The 24,631-nt window shown below is 42.2% G+C and overlaps 1 protein-coding gene across 12 annotated transcripts; it reads left to right on the forward strand.

The window, feature by feature from the left end:
* The first annotated feature begins 641 nt into the window (after nucleotides 1–641).
* Nucleotides 642–22,120, forward strand: kdm4aa (lysine (K)-specific demethylase 4A, genome duplicate a). 12 transcript variants are annotated; one of them, XR_013655492.1, is made up of 22 exons: nucleotides 642–852; nucleotides 1,994–2,159; nucleotides 3,871–4,046; nucleotides 4,130–4,244; nucleotides 4,312–4,505; nucleotides 4,848–4,897; nucleotides 7,636–7,739; nucleotides 9,001–9,138; nucleotides 9,567–9,796; nucleotides 12,593–12,753; nucleotides 13,240–13,643; nucleotides 13,710–13,824; nucleotides 13,905–14,089; nucleotides 15,696–15,897; nucleotides 17,417–17,493; nucleotides 18,291–18,346; nucleotides 18,453–18,561; nucleotides 19,497–19,685; nucleotides 19,761–19,931; nucleotides 20,463–20,599; nucleotides 21,494–21,586; nucleotides 21,661–22,120. XR_013655492.1 is itself a non-coding variant. In XM_023954054.2 (22 exons), exons 2-22 carry the CDS (start codon nucleotides 2,022–2,024, stop codon nucleotides 21,799–21,801), a joined length of 3,168 nt encoding a protein of 1,055 aa, XP_023809822.1. In that variant the 5' UTR covers nucleotides 642–852; nucleotides 1,994–2,021; the 3' UTR covers nucleotides 21,802–22,120. The 12 variants fall into 12 exon arrangements, 9 of the variants coding, with proteins under 9 accessions (XP_023809822.1, XP_078801823.1, XP_023809818.1 ...); XR_013655493.1 differs by having other exon boundaries at nucleotides 13,725–13,824; XM_023954054.2 differs by having other exon boundaries at nucleotides 20,480–20,599.
* The last annotated feature ends 2,511 nt before the right edge of the window (nucleotides 22,121–24,631 follow it).

The following is a 24,631-nucleotide window of genomic DNA, read 5'->3' on the forward strand; positions in this document are numbered from 1 at the left end:
TTTTATCACATCATTTCTCCATTTTTATATATATATACACACACTGTAGTTATAGTTATATTTAGTTATATATGTGGTATATTAATTGCTATGTAAAGTTAAATATAACTTGTAGTTGTATTTAACTGCTGGAGGCATTAAATAGCTCTGTGTTTTTTAATTTGATAGATTTGAATGTAGAAGTAACAGTTTTTTTCCCTACACTTTGACTTTGAGCATATGTTGTAACTTATTTTTGTGTCATTTTTCACACTATTGCCTGAATTCTAATAAAACCGCGTTATGTCTTGAACCAGGTTCATTTCACAAGGTCGTGGTTTTATAAAAAAAAGTTAAATAAAAGACAAGAGGATCTTGTTTGTAATAACAGATTTCCCCTGAGGAATTTGTATATGCGTGGAAAAAACTAAAGTAACGAGTAGTTAATTACTTTTTCAAATAGGTAATGAGTAGTTTAACTACAATTTCATCCAGTAAGTTAAGTGAAGTAATCAATTACTTTTTTAGGTAATTTACCCAACACTATACATATATATGTAGTGAATGCCAAATGGGTAGAATACATATGTGCTAAAACAAAGGAATTACACTTTTATAAATGTGTACTTACTCACTCTCACTATAAAAAAACGGCCCTCCGCACAGCCCTAAGAGGCGTGGTTCAGAAAGGTGCTACGTTGTGATTGGCTGGAGGAGTAATCAAACCTCTTGACAAGTCGTGTAAACAAATACTCACTGGGCATGCGCCACAGGAATAATGGAGGTCTGTCTTTTCCCCTCGGAGCGATGATGCCTGTTTCTACTGTTTCCTGCGATGTAGCGAAAAATCAACCCGTCTACATTTCTGCGTTTGTAAGTTTAAGTTTGTCGCAAGATAACTTGTTAACTTTGCGGAAGGTAGGACTTAATTTAAGCATATTTAAGAAAAAAGTAACGGTCGGCAGCCAGCCGTGTTTGCTAGTTAGTTAGCTGTCAAATCTCTGAGTTCGCCTTTCACTTTGCGGATGTTTTTGTATCAGACTACCATCAGGTCTGACTGTGCCACATAGATAACACGTAACTGTCGCTAACAAAACGTTTCTCCTCGACTGCGCTGGGGCGTTTGCTTCTTAATGACAAAACTTTTAATCCTGGAAACACTGAGCTTGCTAGCGGTTAGCATCTCAGCTAATAGACAGGGTAAATATTTTTCGAGTAGCTTATTTGCTATTGGTCCACTACATGTGACAGACAGGGGGTTTATCCAATCACAGAGCGAGAATCAGAGCGGTCACGGCATGAACTGTAAACACGAGAATTTCATTTTTTCTGCAAACACGAGATTACTGTTTGTAGTTTAAAACACGGGTTTCAAGCCAAGTTTCAGGAATAATTTAACATTTTTAATTTAGAAAATTATCGAGATGACAGTATTTTTATTGCCATATTTTATTATTTGGATTAAAAACATTATAAAGAACCAACCTGGTTAGATACTTATCAACATTTTGTAACATTAGGAATTCGATGCAGTTCAGTTAAAGTCGCACTCTTCCGATTTATTTTCAAAGTGTTCCCAGTGATCTTTTAATTATGATTGTGCTGTTTTTAGCCCAAATCAAAAACCTGTGTCGTTTTTCTGAGACAGAGGCCGATGTAGTTTGGGCCTCTGAGTTGTAGGCGGGACCATAGGCTTGGAGCAAGGCTACTCTCATTTCCCATCATCCATGTCCCGCTGGCTTACAGACCCTCACAACCCCATTTATGTTTTTTGCAACAACTCATGTGGTGTTCAGAATGAGAAGGATTGGGTAAATAAAGGTTATTCCAGAACTTTTCAAGGTTCTAACTTGCAGTCATGTTTGTCTTGGTCTGGTGAACCCATGAAGTTCTGGAGTAATGACAGAGTGACTGTCTAAAAAACACCTCTTTTGGAGGTCAGACTGTTCTTTTACATTTGTCAGCAGTCATAGAGTGCTGAACTGTGCTGATGTGTCTGTGCTACATCTATCAGAGTCCAGGTTGTAGCAAGGTTCTTTGAGATGACCACAGATCCCCCAGTCCAAAGTGAGGCCTTCAGGGTCATGACCTTCACCCCCTCCAAAGAGGAGTTCAAGGACTTTGTTCGTTATGTTGCCTACATGGAGTCACAGGGAGCTCACAGAGCGGGAATAGCCAAGGTAAGTTTTTTTGTTTTAAATATTTAGTTTCATAAACTTTCCATGTTCTATGAAGATTCCAACATTTATTCAAGTAAATTGTTGACTTTCAACTAGGGGTGTGATGATTATTTTATACAACAATTTGATTCATGTCATAATTTGTGGTTGCTGGTCCAATTCATAGTGGATATTGGTTCATTTTGAATGAACTGATTTAACTTGGTTCACTGACCTAAAATGGATCCAGAACACCTTTGTCCAAAATTTCCACCAGTGAGACTCAGACAGAAATTCCTGCTACTGAACAGTGAAGTTTTCCAGATTCCTGGATTTCTTCCAGTGTAAATGAAATATGTGTCCAAACAAACAAGTAAACTAGAATGAATGTTAAATCCATTCACATTTTAGTTTCCTAAAGTTCAGTCCACTGTTGTTTTTCCACATCCAAAGAATCCAAAGGGAACATTTTTAGAACATTCTAGCACACTGGATGGTCACATGAGTTTGATAAATTCAAAGAGTTTTCACTCATTGGACTGGAATGATGGACTGATCTGTTTTTGATGACATCACATGTGTGTTGTCTGCTGTGATGCACTTGGTCATTTTTAAGCTATAATCAAATGAAGCAATCTAAACATTATTTTCCAATATCGATATAATTGATTTATTTGAAATTATTTTATAATGATACAATTCAATTCAATTAATAACTTGCCTCAGACAGTTCAGTCTGGTTGGATTGTAGGACTATGAAACGATTCATTGATTTGGTTGATGAATCATTACACTTTAACTTCCAGCTGCAGCCGTGTCTGATAGATAGGCTTACTGAGCAGTGGTTGAGATTCAGAGGGAGTTCATGGTATGGGCCCCCATCTCTGCTCAGCTGTAGTTTCAACCAGTTTTCACAGCTGCTGTGCTGACCAGGGAAGGCAAGTGGTTCTGGGTCCTACCTGGGTGCTGTCTTTGGACTGGACCAGGTCTACCTCAGCAATGCTGCTGTTTTCTGAAAAGATGCAGCATGCTGTCACATCTATCACAAACAGTTTTTAAGGATGGCAGGAAACGATTTGTTGTTCTTCTGGAAAGGTTTTGCTGGAGGTGTCTGCCAAATTCAGCAGATGGGAAACACACATGTCCAAAGAACTGAAAGTTTTTCTCAGCAAAACGTCTATTATGTACTGTGTTTACGTTGTTTTTGCTGGTTCCCACAATACTTGGGGCAACCTACCTCTGCAGGAGGGAAGGAACCTTGCACTCTGCATTCTCTGAAGTAGGAAATGTCCTGGCTTAAAGTGTTTTTCTGTCATGGTTGCACGCAGTCGCATGCACAAAGAGAAACGCCCTATCTTTGATTATTTTTGTGTTTATAAACAAATCAAACGATTACAGAGTTATGTGTAATTCAGTGTGAACCCTCAGTTGGTAACAGGAATGATCCACCCTACGGGATGCAGTGTGAAATGACCTCAGAGGAGTGGAGGCGGAGCTCCAGTCTTTTATTAAATGTGTAATGTGGCTTCAGTTTAGAGTCCTTTTCCCCCTTCCACTCTTGAAACTTGGTTACTTTGGTTACTGTTGTTCTATAAGTCAGAGTGTCTTTGGAAAAAAAAAAAACTCCTAAAGAATGTCGCATGCAAATCTCATTGTGTCTGCAGCTTCGACTGTCTTTCTGAGCGGCTGATCATTTCACAATTAAAGACTTTTCTGTTTTCTTCTCTTCTAGGTTATTCCTCCTAAAGGCTGGAAGCCAAGAAGGACGTATGATGACGTGGATGATCTGCTGATCCCTGCTCCCATCCAGCAGGTGGTGACCGGTCAGTCAGGCCTCTTCACGCAGTACAACATCCAGAAGAAGCCCATGCTCGTCCACGAGTTCCAGAAGACCTCCAACTTGGACAAGTCAGTCCACCTCACAGAGGTTTTCCGTCAGGAAGTTGAAATGTGTTTGAACTTCAATGACCTGACACTGTTGTGAGCTGCAGGTTCTGCAGTCCCAGGTTTGTTGACTTTAACGAGCTGGAGAAGAAGTTCTGGAAGAACCTGACCTTCAACCCTCCTCTTTACGGAGCGGACATCAGCGGGACGCTGTTTGATCCTGTGAGTGCTGGGAAAGCTTCGGGAAGCGATGTGGATCATCCTGGTCACAGCCTCCTCTTCCTCACAGGACGTGCCGGACTGGAACATCAGCCATCTCGACTCCATATTGAACGCGTTGGAGGGCAAGTGCGATGACAAAATCAAAGCGGCCCAGGGGCCTTTGATTGACTTCGGAATGTGGAAGAGCGCCTTCGCTTGGCACACGGAGGAAATGGATCTGTACAGACTTAGCTACATGCATTATGGAGAACCCAGGAGCTGGTAAGTGCTCTCCTGCGCGGCACAAACATGCACACGCACAGTGGACCCCCTCATATGCACAGGTGCCCTGAATGGGTTGATAATCAGATTTTTGAATTTTTCTGCAAACTTATCATGAAAAATTTACAATAAAGTTGTTGCAGATTTTAAAACGTTTTTATATCCAAAAAAAAAAGTGTTTTCATAAAACAGTCCTGATCTGAAAGTGGAGAAAAAAATATTAGATTTCTGTACAACAAAGGAGAGAAAAACATTCAGCATCCCAGATTAACACACATCTAGGATTTATCTTCATTGTCTGGTGAAGTTGATCCGCAGCTGTTTATTCCCTTTCTTCTGTAGGTACGTCGTTCCCCCAGAACACGGCAGAAGGTTGGAGAAACTAGCCAAGGGTGAGGAAATCTTCCTCGTTTTGTTTTTTCATTTGATCCTAACTGAAATTAAAATAGTTTTTCCAGTAATTCAAGCTCAGACTTTTGACACACCATCTTCTTACTAGTTTGTATTTTGACATTTAAATCTTATTTTTTGAGCTCAAACATTGTTTTTTTTAAATAATTTACTGTGAAACCTGAACTCATTTATGAAGGTTTGGATTCTTCGCTTAAGGCTCTGTGGGCTGGAGAAGGAAATGAGGTTCTGGATCAGAAATGTTAACATTTCTTTTTGATATTTACCATAAAACAAAACTACAACCTTTAAGCAAGAGCTGCTGAACAAAGTTTCTTACAGGTTCCTGACATAATGACTTAAACAATTCTTGATTCTAATTGATCAGTAGATTTTCATATTTACACTGACCAAAAATATAAACGCAACACTTTTGTCATTGCTCCCATTTTTTATGGTATGAACTCAAAGATGTGAAACATTTTCCCCATACACAAAATAACCAGTTCTCTAAAATATTGTTCACAAATCTGTCTAAATCTGTGACAGTGATCACTTCTCCTTTGCCAAGACAATCCATCCCACCTCGCAAGTGTGCCATATCAAAATGCTGATTAGACAGCATGATTATTGCAAAGGTGTGCCGTAGACTGGCCACAAGAAAAGGCCACTCTGAAATCTTCAGTTTTGTTTTATTGAGGGGGTCAGGGGACTCAGACAACCAGTCAGTATCTGGTGTGACCACCATTTGCCTCATGAAGTGCGACACATCTCCTTCGCATAGAGTTGATCAGGTTGTCTATTGTGGCCTGTGGAATGTTGGTCCACTCTTCTTCAATGGCTGTGCGAAGTTGCTGGATATTGGCAGGAACTGGAACACGCTGTCGTACACGCCGATCCAGAACATCCCAAACATGCTCAATGGGTGACATGTCCGGTGAGTATGCTGGACATGCAAGAACTGGGATGTTTTCAGCTTCCAAGAATTGTGTCCACATCCTTGCAACATGGGGCCGTGCATTATCATGCTGCAACATGAGGTGATGTTGTTGGATGTACGGCACAACAATGGGCCCCAGGATCTCGTCACGGTATCGCTGTGCATTCAAAATGCCATCAATGAAATGCACCTGTGTTCTTCGCCCATACCATAACCCCACCACCACCATGGGCTACTCGATCCACAACATTGACATCAGAAAACCGCTCACCCACACAACGCCACACACGCTGTCTGCCATCTGCCCTGAACAGTGTAAACCGGGATTCATCCTTGAAGAGAACACCTCTCCAGCGTGCCAGACGCCATCGCATGTGAGCATTTGCCCACTCAAGTCGGTTACGACGACGAACTGGAGTGAGGTCGAGACCTCGATGAGGATGACGAGCATGCAGATGAGCTTCCCTGAGACGGTTTCTGACAGTTTGTGCAGAAATTCTGTGGTTATGCAAACCGATTGTTTCAGCAGCTGTCCGAGTGGCTGGTCTCAGACAATCTTGGAGGTGGACATGCTGGATGTGGAGGTCTTGGGCTGGTGTGGTTACACGTGGTCTGCGGTTGTGATGCCGGTTGGATGTGCTGCCAAATTCTCAGAAACGCCTTTGGAGACGGCTTATGGTGGAGAAATGGACATTCAATTCCCTAGCAACAGCTCTGGTGGACATTCCTGCTATCAGCATGCCAATTGCACGCTCCATCAAAACTTGCGACATCTGTGGCATTGTGCTGTGTGATACAACTGAAGATTTCAGAGTGGTCTTTTCTTGTGGTCAGTCTAAGGCACACCTGTGCAATAATCATGCTGTCTAATCAGCATCTTGATATGGCACACCTGTGAGGTGGGATGGATTGTCTTGGCAAAGGAGAAGTGCTCACTATCACAGATTTAGACAGATTTGTGAACAATATTTCAGAGAACTGGTTATTTTGTGTATGTGGAAAATGTTTCACATCTTTGAGTTCATACCATAAAAAATGGGAGCAATAACAAAAGTGTTGCATTTATATTTTTGGTCAGTGTAGATGAATACATCGATCTTTATTGTGATTGTCACTGGTAGAGTGAAATTCTAAAAGTGCTCATGTAACACCTATACGTTAATAAAAACTATTTGTCATGATAACATTTATGACAAAGTGTATAAATAATATATAAAATGTATAAAAAGTGTATCATTCCTTCACTGAAAACAGGAAATAATAATTAAAATGATGCTCTCTGACTTTAAGGGAGCTGTCATTGCCGCTGCTGCCTTCTTGTCTCCATGTTTTCTATATGAATGAGCCGTGCTTATTATACTCATCAGACTCTATAAGCGGAACCCGCAAAAATGGAACCGGTTCAGTCTTTTATTTCATGGACGTCTGACATTATAAGGGGTCTAATGACCAGCAGATGGGAGTTTTCATACTTCTTGTTTTGGCTTCAACAACATAAAATAAAATAGAAATAATATAAAAATAACTTTATAGGCATATAATGAAACGCAGTTTTGTAATTAAAAAGGCTGAGCAAAATGTTATTAACTAGATAACTATTAGACTTTTTCCTTTCCTGTGAAGCAGTTCCCTGCATGTTGCAGAGATGCAAACATCTGACTGAATTCTGCATAATTCTGCAGGTGGTAGTCCTGTCTGTCTGTTAAACAGAAACTTGGTTTCTGGATGTTTACAGCGGTTTTCTCCGCTCTTTTTGTGCCACAGTAATTTATCTTCTAAAAGGTTTTTCTGCTCCTCCAGGTTTTTTCCCCGGAAACGCTCAAAACTGCGAAGCCTTCCTGCGGCACAAAATGACTTTAATTTCTCCTACAATCCTGAAGAAGTACAATATTCCATTTGAGAAGGTAATCACACTTTACTTTCTCATGTTTGTTTGAGAATCAATATTTATATTTCACATCATAAACGTGTTAGCTCCTTCTCTTTGTTATATTTGCAAATGCAAATTTTACTGCTTTTCATCTTGTCTCAATTTCTACAGTTTTATCTGGATTTTGGCTCATTTTTAATATTTAAAGATGATTTTTTTAATCATTTATCATATCTCTATTTGGTCTTTATTTTACACTTTAAAAATATTTTATTTGAAGAAGTTTTTTGTCTCTATTTATCAACACATTCTTTTTAGTTTATTTCATTTTGAGCATAAGTGAAAAAAATGATTACATTTGAACAGAAATCTTCAGCAATTGTTGACTTAGAAGCTAAGAAAGTTCTCAACCTGAAACAGAACTGAAGAAATGAAGAGAGTTCTCCTCCATGTATTTCTGTTGACCTTGTCAATCAATCTCCTCCATGCTGTGTCTCCTGTACAGAAATCTGTTCATTTAAAGTTGACATTCTTAAGTAATGCAGACTTTTACTGACAACTTAGCCGAACTTTAATTATGAATATGTCATTTTTTATATAAAATTTAAAGAAACTGTCGTTTTCTCAGGTTTAGTTTCTGCAGAGCGGCAGTAGTTCATTAGAAATTCTCCTCTGAGGGAGGTGCCGGTCGGATTGATGTGTGGCAGGAAGTCTTCTGTGGTTACTGTGAATTGGTATAGATATGCTTAAGACTTATAAACAGTCGTGTAGATGCCACGTGATGGTGTGTGTACGTGTGTGCATGAGCATCATCGCAGGTAATGTAAGTTATATATGACTACCTTCCCATGACCTTGTATTGTCACACACACCCCCCCCCCCCCATCCTGTCCTGCCTGATTGTAAAAGCAAAACATGTCCATCACAAGAGGCACTCAGCTATTATCTTTGTGTTTATATGCTGGACCGGACAAAAAAAAGGACTTACCCTCTGAGTTGTGGATGGGACGGTTGGCACCGGGCAACCCCGTCCCCACCTCCTCTCCCTGTTGCTGTGGGCTCAGTGCAGGGAGCTGGTGGCCCACTCAGCATATTTTATGTCACAAATACAATTTCAAACGTCATCTTTTCGTCTGCTTCTGATTCACAATGATTAGAATAAAGAAAAACTCAGAAATGGAATTTTGACCTTCATTTTCTTCATACATGTCCTTCATCCTCAGAAAAAAAAACACCATTTCCATTGGAGTGGGTCTTCAAAGTTAAAAGTCCTGTTGTGATTTTGTTCTTTTCAGGTGATTCAGGAGGCGGGGCAGTTCATCGTGACATTCCCGTTTGCATACCACGCAGGATTTAACCACGGCTTCAACTGCGCAGAGTCCACAAACTTTGCCACGGAGCGATGGATCGAGTACGGAAAACGAGCAACATTGGTATGACCACACAAAGACATCTGTATAAACCACTTTTTTTGCCCCGGCATGGCTGGTGCTTGTTCAAAAAGGCTGCTCCCCACAAAAAAAGCTTGCTGTAAAAATGGGCAGAACAATATGGGAGGTTTGGAAATAAGGAATGCGGTTACTTTCCTCTTTCACTGCACCCACAAACTCAATGATCTGCCTCTCCATCTGTGGTGTTTTTCCCCAAACTGGGTCTCCCTTTTACACTCAACCCAACCATCTGATCCTCTCACTTTATGTTCCTTCTGCTGTTCTTCTCTCTGTTCCCATCCTCCTCACTTCCAGAGAACATCTCCTGGGCCCAGTGAAATCCCTAAAGTTAATGTTGTTTGTTTTGTAGTTTAGTCATTCACTGCAAAGTTTCAGCAGGGATCACAGTATGGATCTGTGTCTCCTCTCAGTGCTCCTGCCGTCAGGACTCAGTGAAGATTTCCATGGATGCATTCGTCCACAAGTATCAGCCAGAGCGTTACAGCCTGTGGAAGGCAGGGAAGGACCATGTCCTCATCGATCACTCCAAACCCACTCCGGAGGCTGCCGAGTTTCAAAGAAAAGCAGACGTCCAGCCACTTAAGGAGAGTTTGTCTAAAAGGTCAGCGAAGGAGCCTTCGGGTCGCATCCAGTACAACAGGTTAGGATCAGAACACTCCCACTTGATCTTACTAAATATTTTTCAGATCTGGTGATCAGGAACTCTGTAACTTAATTTTATGTTCTAGACTGTTTGCTTTATTCAGGCAGAGGAGCAGGTCTTTATGATCTCCAAAGATCTGACTCAGAGGAGCTGTAACTGCTCAGCTGGTTTCATATCATTTTACCGTTTCATTCTAAAATCAAACATTCAGAAAGGTGTTTTTTAAGATCTTCTGCAGATTTCAAAGGTCACTTCAGAAGATCTCCAACAGAATCCATAAACACATGTTTTCTTCTCCGCTTTAAACAGGGTTGATCTCAAACGTTATTGAAGTGCTTTTGATGGAGCCTTTATCTGACCCAACATGTGAATTCATTTTAGATTGAGTTCATTATGCTAGAAAACTTTGGTCTCTAAGTATTTCCTTTTGACTTTTCAGTCTCAGATTTTGAGAGGCATGTGCCGAACCATGCACCTCTTGATCATCTTCTACGCAGATGACCCTGTTCTCTCTGCTGTGAGAATACCTGCCTCTACAGGACTTCCTCTTGATAAAGAACCACCAGCTCTTTGTTTTATCTGTATTTTTCTAAAACAGGATCACCTTCTTGAGTCATGTTCCTCTGTGGTTCTGTATAAGACATATAGATCCTCTTTTTGTTCTTCAGCTCGTTTTCTGGTTTTAAAATTTTCGGTTTGGGTTTTTGAAATTGTAAGCCACGTTGTTTAATGAAAATCAATGGGAAAGGCTTGAAATCCTTAAAAAATAAAAAAGCGTCCTTGAGAGCTGTGAACATTGACAAACTTTCAGCTTTAAAAGTCACTCAGTCTTTGAGTGACTTAAGATTCATTTAAGATTTAAGCGTCTTTCACTTCTACAAGACTTTGAAAATAGTCCTACTTTTCCTTTTTTTTAAAACTCAGTTTGGATTTTATGTTCATGGCAGTTCAGGACTAGACAATATATGACATCACACAGGATGTTGGATTAGATATCATATCAGTATAGAGCTGTGACGGTGTCGGATTTTTTATCACCGCGGTGATGAACCACCAGGGGGCGAGGTGTCGCGGTTAACCGCAGCCCCCCCCCAAAAAAAACGCACACACAAAATCCCCCTGGCGGCCGCATCGGAAATAAATACAATTACAACGTACTATTCTTCATTAACAAAGAACAGTAACAACTAACTACTACCTAGATTGACTGTGACCGTGTGAGTGCAGTGCGTCTTGTCGGACTAAGAGGGAGGTGCGCACACGTGTGTTGGGGGTGCGTGTTAATTCCTCTGCAGCGGACCACTCTCCAGCGGCATGCGAGTTTCACCTGTGCTCTCTGGTACAGACATCTTCTCAGAATATTATATATTGCCCAGTAATAAACGAGACTGCAGACACTTTGTCACCTGTCTGGTTGCCATGAAGCCTGACAACCATGAAGAACGCGGGGCAGGAGGCTCCGCCTTTGTTTATACAGACACGGAACGTTACGCTGCACAAAATAGTTCCCAAACAAAAAGATGTAGTGATATTCATGGAAATCTAACAGCGCGGGTTCCTATTTGGTGTTGCAGAGTGACTGAGTGCCCCCCCCCCAACACAACGCATCCTTTGGGCGGCCGTGTCGCGCACTTAAGAACGCACACAGCTTGTAATGGAAATTAATTAAATTAGATTAATTAGAACGCAGTAAATTTGTCGTATTTCCTCATAAAACAGAAACCTCTTTTGTACAATAAGGATGTGTGTGTTTCTGAAACAGCGCACTTGTGTGTAAGTAGAGTGAGCACGCGCCGCATGCTTCAAAGAGACAGTACTGACAGCCGTGCAGGCCGGTGCAAGGAGAGAAGGAGAAGAGTGATAAAAGGTTTCCCATAGAAACCCTTGAAGTCTGAACACAGGACTAGCAGAGAAAGTAAATTATCAGCAAAGATGAATGTGTTTAATGTGTTTATTATAGTTCCAGTCACGCGCCATATGCAAAACAAAAAAACAAAAAAAGGTTCGGTGATGAGGTCATCACCGCGGTGATGCGGTTATCGTCACAGCCCTATATCAGTATCCTGCCTTATTCTGCCTAGCAACTGGAACATATTTTGCTGAAACCGCTGTTTAATTTTGAACTGTGGTTAGCTAATTTATAGGCCTGCACAATATACCGCAAATTTATCGTTATCGCGAAATCAAGCTGTGCAATATGCATACCGCAAAAGACGGCAAAAATCGCAATAAATGATTACCTTAAATGTGCTAAAACAAACTCATGGCAGCTTGAAATATTGAACAAATGAAATAAATCCCTTTATGCATTTAACCAATCGGAAGGACCCGTTTACGTTGTTGATCAATCAGATGAGCCCTTTTATGTTTGATGTTTGCCTCCTACGTCGACAAGGGTCATTTGGAGTATAATTTTTAAACTGTTGCAGTGAAATGGAAATGATGTTTTTTTTTTTTGCTATTTGTTTATATACCGCAATTTATATCGTTATCGCAATATTAATGACCAATATCGCATATTGCAAGTTTTCCTCATATCGTGCAGCCCTACTAATTTATTTATTTATATATTTTAGCTTGATTTAACTTTATCAACAAGTTTTAGCAACCATATAGTGTTCTTAACTTAAATGCATAAGTGTTAATAATTGATACCATCATAATAAAGTTTTAAACATGTTTTTCTTCTGTGAATTGTTTTGTATCAAAGCTTCTGCTAAATAAATGAATTAAGGTTTGTGTCACATGTCTGAGACTCTGCTCTCCTCATGGTTGTTAAAACTGTTGTTTCAGTCTCAAGGCAGAGGGTAGGAGGCGTCAGAACGAGGCTAAAAAAACCTCCGAATCGGGAGCTGTGAAGTCCCAGCTGACAGAGAAGAAAACTGAGGGGGCGGAGTCAGACAAATCTGATCTGATGGATGAGGAGAATCCTGCCAAGATTTCTGTCCCCCAAGGTACGGAAGCAGTCATCCAGTATCAGTAATCTCGTTTTTTTTGTTATTCTATCAATTACAATAGATTTATATATAAATATATATATATATATTTATTTTTTATATATAAACATCTGAATCATGGTAACGTGTGCTCCTCTGCCCTTTCTCTTCGTTCACTTGAATTGACACATTTGACATCTGCATTTGCCAGGAAATGTTTGAAAGTATTTGCAGTCAATTAAATTCAATTTTCTGCTCATCATTTCTGGGTGAGAGCCATCCTTATCCCCCCCCAATCAAACTCTCATACACCTTATTGCAGGTTTTTTTAAAACTCACTATAACTGTTGTGCTAACTCCGCCCTCTGTTGCCATGGAAAAATTTAGGACATGAGGTGAATCAACTGCGGGAATCTTTCCTTCTCTGTGAAATTGGCGTTGAAATCGACCGAGAACTGTTGAGTCTCACTCTTGAGTATGCGTCTATTAAATTTCTTTGTTCAGACACTGAAGCAGCTGAGCTGGAAGCAACCAAGGAGAAGGGCAGCAAGCAACAACTTCAGTCCAAAGTTCAGTCTAAAAGCAGCAGCAAAAAAGGCGTCAACAGACGGAGCCCTGCAAAGAAAGAGAAAAATGGAGAGACGGCTACAGATGTTTCTCCTCATCGACCTCCTGCCACCAAACTGGTTTCACCAAACTCTAAGGAGACTGGCCACAGCATGGATTCTCCGGGTGAAACCCAGCTGAGTCCCGCTGGTCTGTTTCAAAGGCCGCTGAGCTCTGCGGATGTCCTGCATGTCCACAGCTACGCCAAAGGGGACTATGGGGACGAGGTCCCACCAAAGGAGGAGGAGAACGATGGCAGGGACTTTAAGAAGGCAGAAGACTTTGGACCCAGCAGCAAAGTTGTAAGTTGATAAAAAGGATGAATCTCCAAAGTGCCCTTTTCCTTTGACCTAACTTCACATGGACAGAGTCTTTGTCTCCAGGTGATGGAAGTCAGCATGACTGGAGATCAGGAGCCAGAGAAAGTCCAGGTCCAGCTTCCAAACCACGAGCCGCCCCCACAGGATTGTACGAGTGATGAAGGTGTGTCAAAGCAAAATTTTCTCCAATGTTATCCTCTGGAGCTCATTCAGATGAGTGTGTAATCCTCTTGCTTGCTGCAGAGGGCGCTGATGAGCTTTCTACCTCAGAGGAGTTTGGTTTGGAGGTGGAGAACTGGGCAAAGGCTCTGGCCCACCTATGGCAAAACAGACCAACCAACCTAAAGAAAGAAAAGGAGTACAACCAGCGCATGGGCTGCAAACCTCCATACTGCTCTATCTGCGCACTCTTTCACACTTACCAGCAGGTAACACTCACCTGAGCAGATCCTGTTCACCTATACAGGTTACTTTTGCATAATGTCTTAGAGTTATGGTAATCAATACGTTAACCAGCCATTCATCATATGAAAGTAACCATCCAACAAATCTCTGAGATTTACCAATTTTTAAACAAACACCCATGGACTCTCTGAGAGTTAACCACTAGAGGGGGGAACGATACCCGTAGTTGAACAGTACCGTTTTTGTACGGCAGTTTCGGTTCGGTGCACTTCTGTACCGTTTCGGTACGTTTTTTTTCTTTTTTTTCTCCCGCACATGCATTGTAACGACTCTTTGTCACTCGTAGCAGGGAAACGAGAGCCGAGCTGCTACTAAACTATCTGCATTGACTGTCCTTGCCCCATCCTCCACTCGCCTTCAAATAGACTCAGAGAGAGAGTAGACAGAGAAATAGATGCTCCATCTCCTTTCCAGCATTAAAACTAATTTATTATGAACACACACGAACAGCGTAACAACATGAACCTCACTTCTCTTCATAGCTCTCTCAGTGATGGTGAAGGATTCAACACACTAGATTTCACACTTCCTATGAGTCTTAGTGGCTGTAGGCGGGGCTAACCCGCAGGGCGCCACTGTATTAACTTTGCACCAAGGCAGAAGTAATGTTAGCCGTGAGTTTCCTCTGAGACACTATTAGGTGACGGACAGTAAGCATGTCAAAATATGACTAATGCAGACGTGAGGCCAGAGATGAGGACCCCCCCCATCTCCTTACACCCTCCTGTGTGGGGGGAACACTTTGGCTTTGTTGTTAGCATCCATGAAGGAAAAAGACACTGTGGTCAATGCTGTGTGTTGTCATTGTTACACAAAGATAGCGTATGCCATAGTAACACATCCAATCAGTTAACAAATTTAAAACAGCATCACCAACTGTAACAATCAGGTCTACAAGAAAGAAAATGTTCAAGTTCAAATGGTTTTTTTCAGGCCAGTGTTAATTATCCAAAGATTTTGGTTCCTGGCAGCTAATAGTTGTTCTTATTTTATTAAGCAGATCACCTACATAGGTCAGTTTTATTTTTTATGTAAAACCAATAAATGCATTTTGTAAGTAATTTTTTTCTGACTTAGTTTTTTGTACAGAAAAATTACCGAAAATAGATGGATGTATAGATAAAAAATGTATTAATCTCCCAAGGGAGAAATTCAGGTGTAGGGCAGCAAAAACACACACAAACACACACAATAAATAACAATAAAAGGTTCATTTCTGCAGATTTGTTAACCAGCAGGACTGAACGGAAATGTACCGAACTGAGCCTTATGAAATTCCGAAGCAAATTGAGATTTTAGTGTATCGTTACACCCCTATTAACCACGAAAACAACTTTTTAAATGTCACCTATTCCAACGTCTTTCTGATAATCACTACCAAAAGACTTATTTTAACAGAGGTAGTTAAGACAGGCCTTCATTGGTAAAACCGAAGAGTTTAGAGTGTTTTACCCACTCTCAGCATGACATGATCTGTGGAGGAAATCATCTCATTTTCAGAATATTATTTTGAAATATTATACATTTTCTGCTTAATTGCCTTTAATAACAGCTTCTGTTCTTTGTCAGATGGAGTACAAAAGGGCAAATGCCCCCGTCATGGGGGCAGGGGGCCATATGCGGACCAAACCTCTGATCCCAGAGATGTGCTTCATCACAACCACAGAGGAAGACTCTGAGCAGCAGGAGGAGTCTGTCGCTCCTTATCTTGAGGAAGACGGAAGCAGCCTCCTCATCAGCTGCTCGCAGTGCTGCGTTCGGGTTCATACCTGTCAGTGCACACACAAACACATACTCACACAAACCACTCAGACACAAATAGACACTGACATGTAAACACGCAGACATACACTCACCGGACACTTTATTAGGTCTACCTTGCTAGTACCAGGTTGGACCCCCTTAATCCTTGGTGGCTTAAGATATTGGAAACATTCTTTAGAGGGTTTGGTCCATATTGACATGACAGCATCACACAGTTGCTGCAGGTTTGCCGTCTGTACATCCACAATGCCAATCTACCGTTCTACCACATCCCAAAGGTTCTCTATTGGGTTGAGGTCTGGTGACTGTGGAGGCCATTTGAGTCCAGTGAACTCATTGTCATGTTCAATAAACCAGTCTGAGAGGATTCCAGCTTTGGGACATGGTACCTTATCCTGCTGGAAGTAGCCATCAGAAGATGGAACACTGTGGTCATAAATGGTCAGAAACAATACTCAGGTAGGATGTGGCATTGGAAACATGCTCAACTGGGACCGAAGGAGGCTTGAAGTGTGCCAAGAAAATATTCCCCACACCATTACACCACCACCACCAGCCTGAAGCCTTGGTACAATGCAGCAACCTAATAAGTGGTCCAATGAGGGAGGACGGTAGGTCGAGGACAGTTGATTGACTGACCCTGATTGGTGAAAAAACCATCCCATGGAATTGAGTCTCCCCACCCCAGGGGCCCCATCGCTCGAGGAGCCACCCCCCACACACAAACAAAGGGAGAGGAGCCAAAAAAGAGCCCGTCCCAGGGCCCCGCCCCCCCGCGCTGTTACTGCGGGAGCTTTGGTCAGGCACTGCCTCTCTCCTCTGACCTCTGGCATCAATAAGGCATTTCTGCCAACAGAGCTGCAGCTCACAGGATATTTGCTCTTTTTCTGACCATTCTGTGTTAACCCTAGAGATGGTTGTGGGTGAAAATCCCAGTAGATCAGCAGTTTCTGAAATCCTCAGACCAACCTGTCTGGCACCAACAACGTTTAAAGTCACTTAAATCTCCTTTCTTCCCCATCCCGATGCTCAGTTTGACCTGCAGCAGATCGTCCTGACCATATCTACATGCATAAATGCACAGAGATGCTGCCGTGTGATTGGCTGATTAGAAATTTGTGTCGAGCAGTTGGACATGTGTGCCTAATGGGGCGTCCGTGGTGCAGCGATAGGGCGGTCGACTTATGATCGTAAGATTGCAGGTTTGATTCCCGCCTTGCACGCCCATGAATCGAAGTGTCCTTGGGCAAGACACTGAACCCCACCTTGCCTCTGGTGGTAGGCGGGCGCCTGTATTTGGCAGCGGAGCCGCCACCAGTGTGTGAATGTGTGAGTGACTGTAAAGCGCTTTGTCCTTGTAGGAAGAAAGGCGTATACGCCATTTACCATTTACCATAATAAAGTGGCCAGTGAGTGTATGTATACAAACACATGGACACACACAAACACAAGTTCACCAATACAGACATTCATCTTTACAGACACACACACACACACTGTTCATCCTTTGTGCTTCTGCGTTTCAGCCTGTTATGGTGTGGATCCCACCACTGTGACCAAGGAGTGGAAGTGTGCACGCTGCAAAGCCAACGCCATGACTGAGGTGAGTCAGACCGCAGAGGTCAGACAGGGCAAGAACACATGTTTAAAAACAAAGGGTCATGGCAGAAACTGGAGTCATGCAAACTGCTACTTTTAACTGCAGCCAAAGCTCAATACAACAGAAAGGACAGTAACAAATAAATACATTAAACTTTCAAAGCTATGCAAAGAAAGAAAATGTTTGTTTTTTCCTGTGTGAAATTAATTGTTTTTCTGACATTGATTTGTTCTTAGAAGACAATCAGATCCTTCTTGCTCAAATCTGGGTTTTGCTTCTGAGTCATTGTGTTGACACTGGAAACTTAAACCTTTATTTGCTCGTAGTACCATCGCCACCTTGTGGAGCTCAGGCTCTCACCTGTCCTGCTGTTTTGTGAAGGCAGAAATGTTCTGCCCCCTGCATGAGCCCACAAACTGGTCCATCACCACTTGGGTCGGTTGTTGACAACCAGATGAGAGCAGAGAACTGCTCTGATTAACAGTGCTTGCCCCCCCACCACCCCAGAAGAGTGTGAGCTGATTTCTACAGGCCTTTAGGAAAACGTTCAGTTCAGAAACATTCAAACTTTCAGGAGAGAAACCTCTCATGGCCATGAGCTGCAATGTCCTAAATAATTACAAATGTAGAAAGATAACTAGAAAATGGAACTTAGGTGACAGCTTGCAGAAACTGTTTTGGGTTTTTCCTCTTCTCCAGGTTCCAGCTGCTCCTCCTCCTCCTTCTGTGCTGCAGTCACATTTGTCTGCCTTTTCCGTAGCTTGTGTGAGTTCTTGGTTGATGTTGTATTCTCGTTGCAGGATTGCTGCCTTTGTTGGTTAAGAGGCGGAGCTTTGCAGAGAACTAGCAACCACAAGTAAGTGAGCTCATCTGCTGAGCGGGTCGAGGTGGTCAGGGCTTTAAAATCGTTTCTTTTAAATTTGACCGTACCAAAGCCGTAAGCGTCTGTCTGAATGGTATAGGTGGGTGCACGTGTTGTGCGCCGTGGCGGTTCTGGAGGCTCGCTTCGTCAGCATCTCTGACAGAAGTCCTGTGGATCTGAGTGGAATTCCTCTGCAGAGATTTAAGCTGGTGAGTTCAGTGGAGGGTCTGAAGTCTAACATGTCTGAGTTCTGCTCCCAGGCTGCTGCAGCAGTCAAAAGACCTCCCAGTTTCCCGTTAGAACCCGTATTCTGTCGCAGGACAGAAGGTTCGGCTCATGGATCGGGAACTGAGTTTCTGAGCTTGAAAGTGACAAAATAGTGAAGCTGCTCTGGTCTGATTTAATAAGTTTAGCTCTGAATGTTAGGTGGAAAGAAATAGTGGAGGTAATTTCAGGCGTTCAGGTACCAAAGAAGCTGGAACAAGGTCATAAATGTGTCAGACGCATAATGAAGACATGTTGAAAAGATATATGAACAAACTAAATCAACAATAAAACAGTAAATTCTTCATATGATTAAGGAAGGAATTCCAAGTGGTATAAAAATCTTGTGTACAACTTCTAGCAGAGAAGTGAATTTTCTCCAAAACCAAATAATGTAAGAGATCATTTATCCACATCTTTAACGTTGGAGGAAAAGGATCCTTCCATTTGAGAAGAATAAGTCTCCTAGCAGTTAAGGTCCCAAAGATAATTCTCTTCTGTGCTTTGTGGTTGAGATTAAGATCCTGTGGGATTACACCAAATATTGCAGAAATTACAGAAGGTTTTATAGGTCTTTGTAAAACATCTGAAAATGCTTTAAATATTGACTGCCAAAAGCAACTTTATTTTGTAAACAACAATAATATTTTGACTATAATTTACAAAGTAGCCAGTTTTTAAAAGAAAAAGTGATGGTTTCCATTTTATTTTCTAGAAATTGATGTTTATTTTTGGGAAACTGAGAACTATAAAAACCGTTTATTAGTGCAGGTCGTCAGCGTTCGGCTCTGGTGTGATTGTTAAGACCGCAGTGGAAAAAATAGAACTCTGGACGTTGAGAAGAAGCAAACCTTCATGACTTTTGTGTTTGATGCCACAGAAGTGTTACTACTGTAAGAAGAGGATGAAGAAGGCGTCAGGCTGCTGCGTTCAATGCTCGCACGGCCGCTGCCCCACTGCCTACCACCCCACCTGCGCTCAGGCTGGGGGGGTCCTCATGCAGCCCGGAGAGTGGCCCTTCGTCGTCCACGTCACCTGCTGTCGCCACAAAGGCCCCGCCCAGATCGAGGTAGAGACCTACCGAAGGTTTTTCTGCCCGTCCTCTTTGTCCTCGAGCGTCACGACTTCACTCTGCGTTTCCCAGAGGAACAAAGCTGCCATGCATGAGCTGAGCGTGGGACAGAAGGTCATCTGCAAACACAAGAATGGACGCTATTACCAATGCGACGTGGTCCAGCTGTCCAAGGAGACCTTCTACGAGGTCAACTTTGATGATGGCTCCTTCAGCGATAACCTTTTCCCAGAGGACATTGTGGTGAGTTTCCTTTTTCCCTCCTGCAGCATCCAAACATCTTCAGTGTTGAGTTAGAAGACGATGCTAAAACGCGACCGGAACACCTACACAGAGCTGTCAGTCAGCTGCTGCATGGCGTCTGAAGGTGGATAACCTGCAGGTTTGAAGTCTCATCAGGAGTGCAGACAGACAAGGCTTTCACTGAGTCCAGCTCAACTCTACCTATGCTGGATATATCGTGAGGGAGTGTGGGGTTGAGTGTCTTGCTGAAGGACACGATGCCTGTCGATAGTGAGGTTTGAACCCCTAATCAACTGATTGGCTGAGCTACAGCCATCCCATATTGGTGTGCCAGTCATTTTGAATAAATGGATTCAGATCCAATCGATCTCTAAAACAGTTTATACTTTTTATTTTTATTTTTTATGGCAGAAAAGTCAAAGTCTTAAAAAACAGTGGTTCATATTTTTAATGTACTGAGAAAAAAAGCCTTTGAGTTTGTTTCTGAGACTTGAAGCTCAGATGTCTGTAGCAGCAGTGACCTCTTTAAAGGCTTGTTTTGTTGGCAGAGCCGGGACTGCGCTCAGCTGGGGCCACCGCCTTCAGGAGAGGTGGTTCAGGTGCGGTGGACAGACGGGCTGGTGTACGGAGCCAAATTTGTGGCAGCTCACATCACTCAAATGTACCTGGTAAGATCTTGCCTCTTGTTTGGAGCGTTTGCTTTTTGAATCCGGCTCAGGCGGATGTTTCTTGCTGTTATGTGGGGCCTCGGGGCGACCTGGCTAAAACCTAATTTTATCTTTAGATTTTGATCTTTAGATTTCAGATTTGGATTTAGGTAGACCTGATCCTGCCGTCATGAGCATCTTCACTACAGGTCCTGTATCCGCTGGACCCACACACCCTCATGGGCTCAGACTTCCAGGTCAAAGAAGAGCTTTATCTGTGGGGGGTTTCTCCAGAATTTAGGTTTGATGTTTTTGCAGGACCTGTCTCTGCTTTCCATCTACCTCAGAAACTCACAATCTCTGTATGTTTAGCCAATAATGGCATCTGTTTGAGGATGGTGGTAGTTTTTTTGGTAACTGTGGTAACTGTGGTAACTGTGGTGGTAGTGAAGAAGCCCATCTGGGTGCTGCACTCACACCAGCAGCTTTTACCTTATCAGAAGTCCACATCCCACGACTCAACTGCAGGACAGCATCACAAACATCTTCTCTCTATTAAGTCTGTTCATTTCAATTATTGATAAAGAACCTTTTGTCAACTAAGGTTGTCTCAAAGTGCCTCACAAAATGCAAAAGATAGAGCTGTATGATTGTCTTAGGTCAGTTCAATTCTGACTAATAATACTAATAGACTATATAAAAGACTTAAAGATGACATGGAAGACTTTGTGGTGTAATCCCAGGGCTTCCTTGCGTGTGACGGCTGTAACAGTCGGGTTGAAGCAGCTTCTGTGAGACAAAGACAACAGCTTCTTTTGGTTTTTGCGTGCGCTCTCCAGCTGCGAGTGCTCGGGTCATAAACCTGGAAAAACTTGGAACTTTAAATCAAGGTGAGCTTATGTTTCTGCTCTGCAGGTGGAATTTGAAGATGGGTCCCAGCTAACAGCTAAGAGAGACGACGTCTACACTCTAGATGAAGAACTTCCCAAGAGAGTCAAGTCCAGACTGGTGTGTGCAGCTTCTCACCTGACTCCTTCCGTGCAGATTCGGTTTGTGACTTACTGTCGCTGTCCTCCTTTCAGTCCAAAGCCTCAGACATGAGGTTCGACGGGATCTTTGAAGAGAAGGAGATCATCCGAGAATCAAAACGGCAGCGAGTCATCAACTCCCGTTACCGTGGAGACTACATCGAGCCTGTGATCTACAGAGCCATCATGGAGTAACATCAGCCAAGTGTGTCCACCTAAACACCACCAGCATCCACAGAGAAATTGCACCTTGAACAGCCTCAGACCGTTTTTTTATGGTTCCCTACTCGGTCTGCGTGGACTTACCTGTGCTCGGTTTTTTTTACATCGGTCAAGAAACTCACCGTTTTATATTTTTTTATTCCATCAGACACATCAACAGCAGGCGAACGTTTGGTCCTGTGGCATATAAACCAGAATAGAAATGACTTTCAGGAGAGAGAAAAAAAGAAACATTTATTCAAGGAAACTTCCACCTATGTAAAAATATTGATCAAATAAACGTTTTAGTTCATTTTGCTGCTTCAGTGTTTGTTAGTGTCCAACAGGTGGCAGTATTGAGCTTTTGAAAGAAACACAAACCGGATTGTCACCTTCGGCTTCCCACCAGTGTTGGTGTAAAAGAATATACGGTGACCCAAATTAAAACAACAAATCGCTTGATGCAAAAAACGTTTTAAAGATCTCAATGAAAAAAATATATTTAGATATTAAAAAACAGCATTGCATTTTAGAAAAAACAAAATTCCAGAAACTGAAATGTAACAAAGCAAAAATGAAAAAATTCTGGAAAGCAAAAGCAAATTCCAGAAAGCAAAGTGAAATGATGTGAAGGTTCACAATTAGTCAATGGACAAAGATGTGGTTTCTTACAAGATCTTTTAATATATATTTTTGTTGAGTTTTTTTCTTTTTGGTAAAGGACGACAGAAAAAGTTCAAAATTGTTGCAAAACTAAAGCATTGACGTGTTCTCCCTACCATGTCAAAGGTGGATAAAGGTGGAAAGATTTCATGTAATCCATGGACACCAGTGAAGATCACAAATCATTGAAGAAAAAAGGTTCAGAGCACTGTCTAGTGGGTCTAGATGACCCAACTCCCAATGGTAAAGTGCCTAGGATAGCACAAGGGTTACCCCTTGTGCTATCTTAGATGACCCCACCCTTACATTGACGTGTTCTCCCTACCATGACAAAGGTGGATAAAGGTGGAAAGATTTCATGTAATCCATGGACACCTGGGGGGTATTCCAGGAAGCAGGTTATGCTAGCTCCCACGGTAAATATAAGGCTAAGGAAGCGGATAACCTCAGCTTTCAGTTCCAAAAACAGTGGTATGTTTCAGGGTATGCTTAGTTACCATAGCAACTCATGCTCTGAACATAACCTGGTCTGGAGCAGGTTTAGTTGAAGGTTAGGTTGTTTTCAGAGAGGTGAAGCAGCATGACGTGTCCATTTGAAGATGATTTAGTGGATGAAGAAGCTCAGATAATACTTTTTCCACCATGAGAGGGTGATAAGACCACATATGGATGTTGGAAAGATAAAATTTTTACTTTGATCTAACTTAATAATTTGCTTCAGTTAAGATAAATCATATTTTTGTTTAGTCAGTTTAAAAATAACACGTAGTTTTCAGACAGTTATTTTACTTTCATTCAAATTAATTCAATGAAGTAGGTGTAACTGGTGCTGCTGTTAGATCGGCACCGCAAGGGATTGTGGGATACCATTCCATTTGCCTGTCTGGAGCTGCAGCTCTGTCTGCAGCTCTGTCTGCAGCTGGCTGGCCGCCTTCTGGTTTCCTGCTCGCCCTGGGCGGGGGGGCGCCTACTGCGGCTGGCTAGGGGGCTGGTCGCTTGGAGGGAGCCTTCTTTTTTTTTTTTTTTTTTTTTTTACTTGTCCTGTCATACAGCTGGGCAGACAGATGAGAGCTGAAGGCCTCTTGTGTTGGACATCTTTTACTTTAACAACAGGGGTTATAGATCTTCAGACAGACCAGAGGTATGTAATTGTAATTGAGGCCAAACTTTATTAATTTCTATCATATTTGAAAATCTTTTGTGTTGGACCAGACAGAAAAGGAAAGGAGGGAATAGGAGAGAGGGATGTTAGAGAGGGGGGGATAAGAGGGTGATATGGGGGGGGGGCGGGGAAATAAAACCATGTAGCAGCATAAAGCAACAAGTTGCTGGATGTTTATCATTACGATAAGGTTCAGATAGAATACATATCTCAAAGGCCGGGGCCTGTCCACACGACAATGTAAGGGTGGGGTCATCTAAGATAGCACAAGGGTTAACCATCTAAACTTATCCACCATGGGAAGGACTGAGTAGAAATTTTGGCCTCTGCCTCTGGGGGATTCAAGTTCTCATTTGGGGTCTTTTACTGGGTGAGGTTCTTTTGCAAAGACAACACAGACTGTCTTATCATTTTCCAAAAAGATTGGGCTTTTTTTGAGAGCTTTTCGGATACCTTCATGGAGATCCCCCTTATGTTCAGAGTTACCCTTTGCTTCTCAGAATCTGCAGTGAACAGATGGACTTAGACTCCAGACAACAGCGCCTGCTGCTGGACTGGTTCTGTTGTGGGGCAAATGCAAGATGGACCTCTATACCAAATATACGTGATGAGAGTGGCCTAATCTGTACATTATACATTAACCCTTGTGCTATCTCATGACCCCAACCTTACATTGACGTGTTCTCCCTACCATGACAAAGGTGGATAAAGGTGGAAAGATTTCATGTAATCCATGGACACCAGTGAAGATCACAAATCATTGAAGAAAAAAGGTTCAGAACACTGTCTAGTGGGTCTAGATGACCCAACTCCCAACGTTAAAATGCCTAGGATAGCACAAGGGGTTACACTGCACATTACAGGACTGTCTTTTAGGTCTGGTCCCTAGTGGTCAGTTTAGGATCTGCAAGTCTTTACTCACCAATCACAATGTTTCAGACTGGGAACTGAAAACATTGGATTCTAACCTATTTCTTCCTGCTTTTACTTGGAGCAGGA

Source organism: Oryzias latipes, chromosome 4, assembly GCF_053564925.1.
Source record: "Oryzias latipes strain Hd-rR chromosome 4, Olatipes_Hd-rR_3.1".
Taxonomy (NCBI): domain Eukaryota; kingdom Metazoa; phylum Chordata; class Actinopteri; order Beloniformes; family Adrianichthyidae; genus Oryzias; species Oryzias latipes.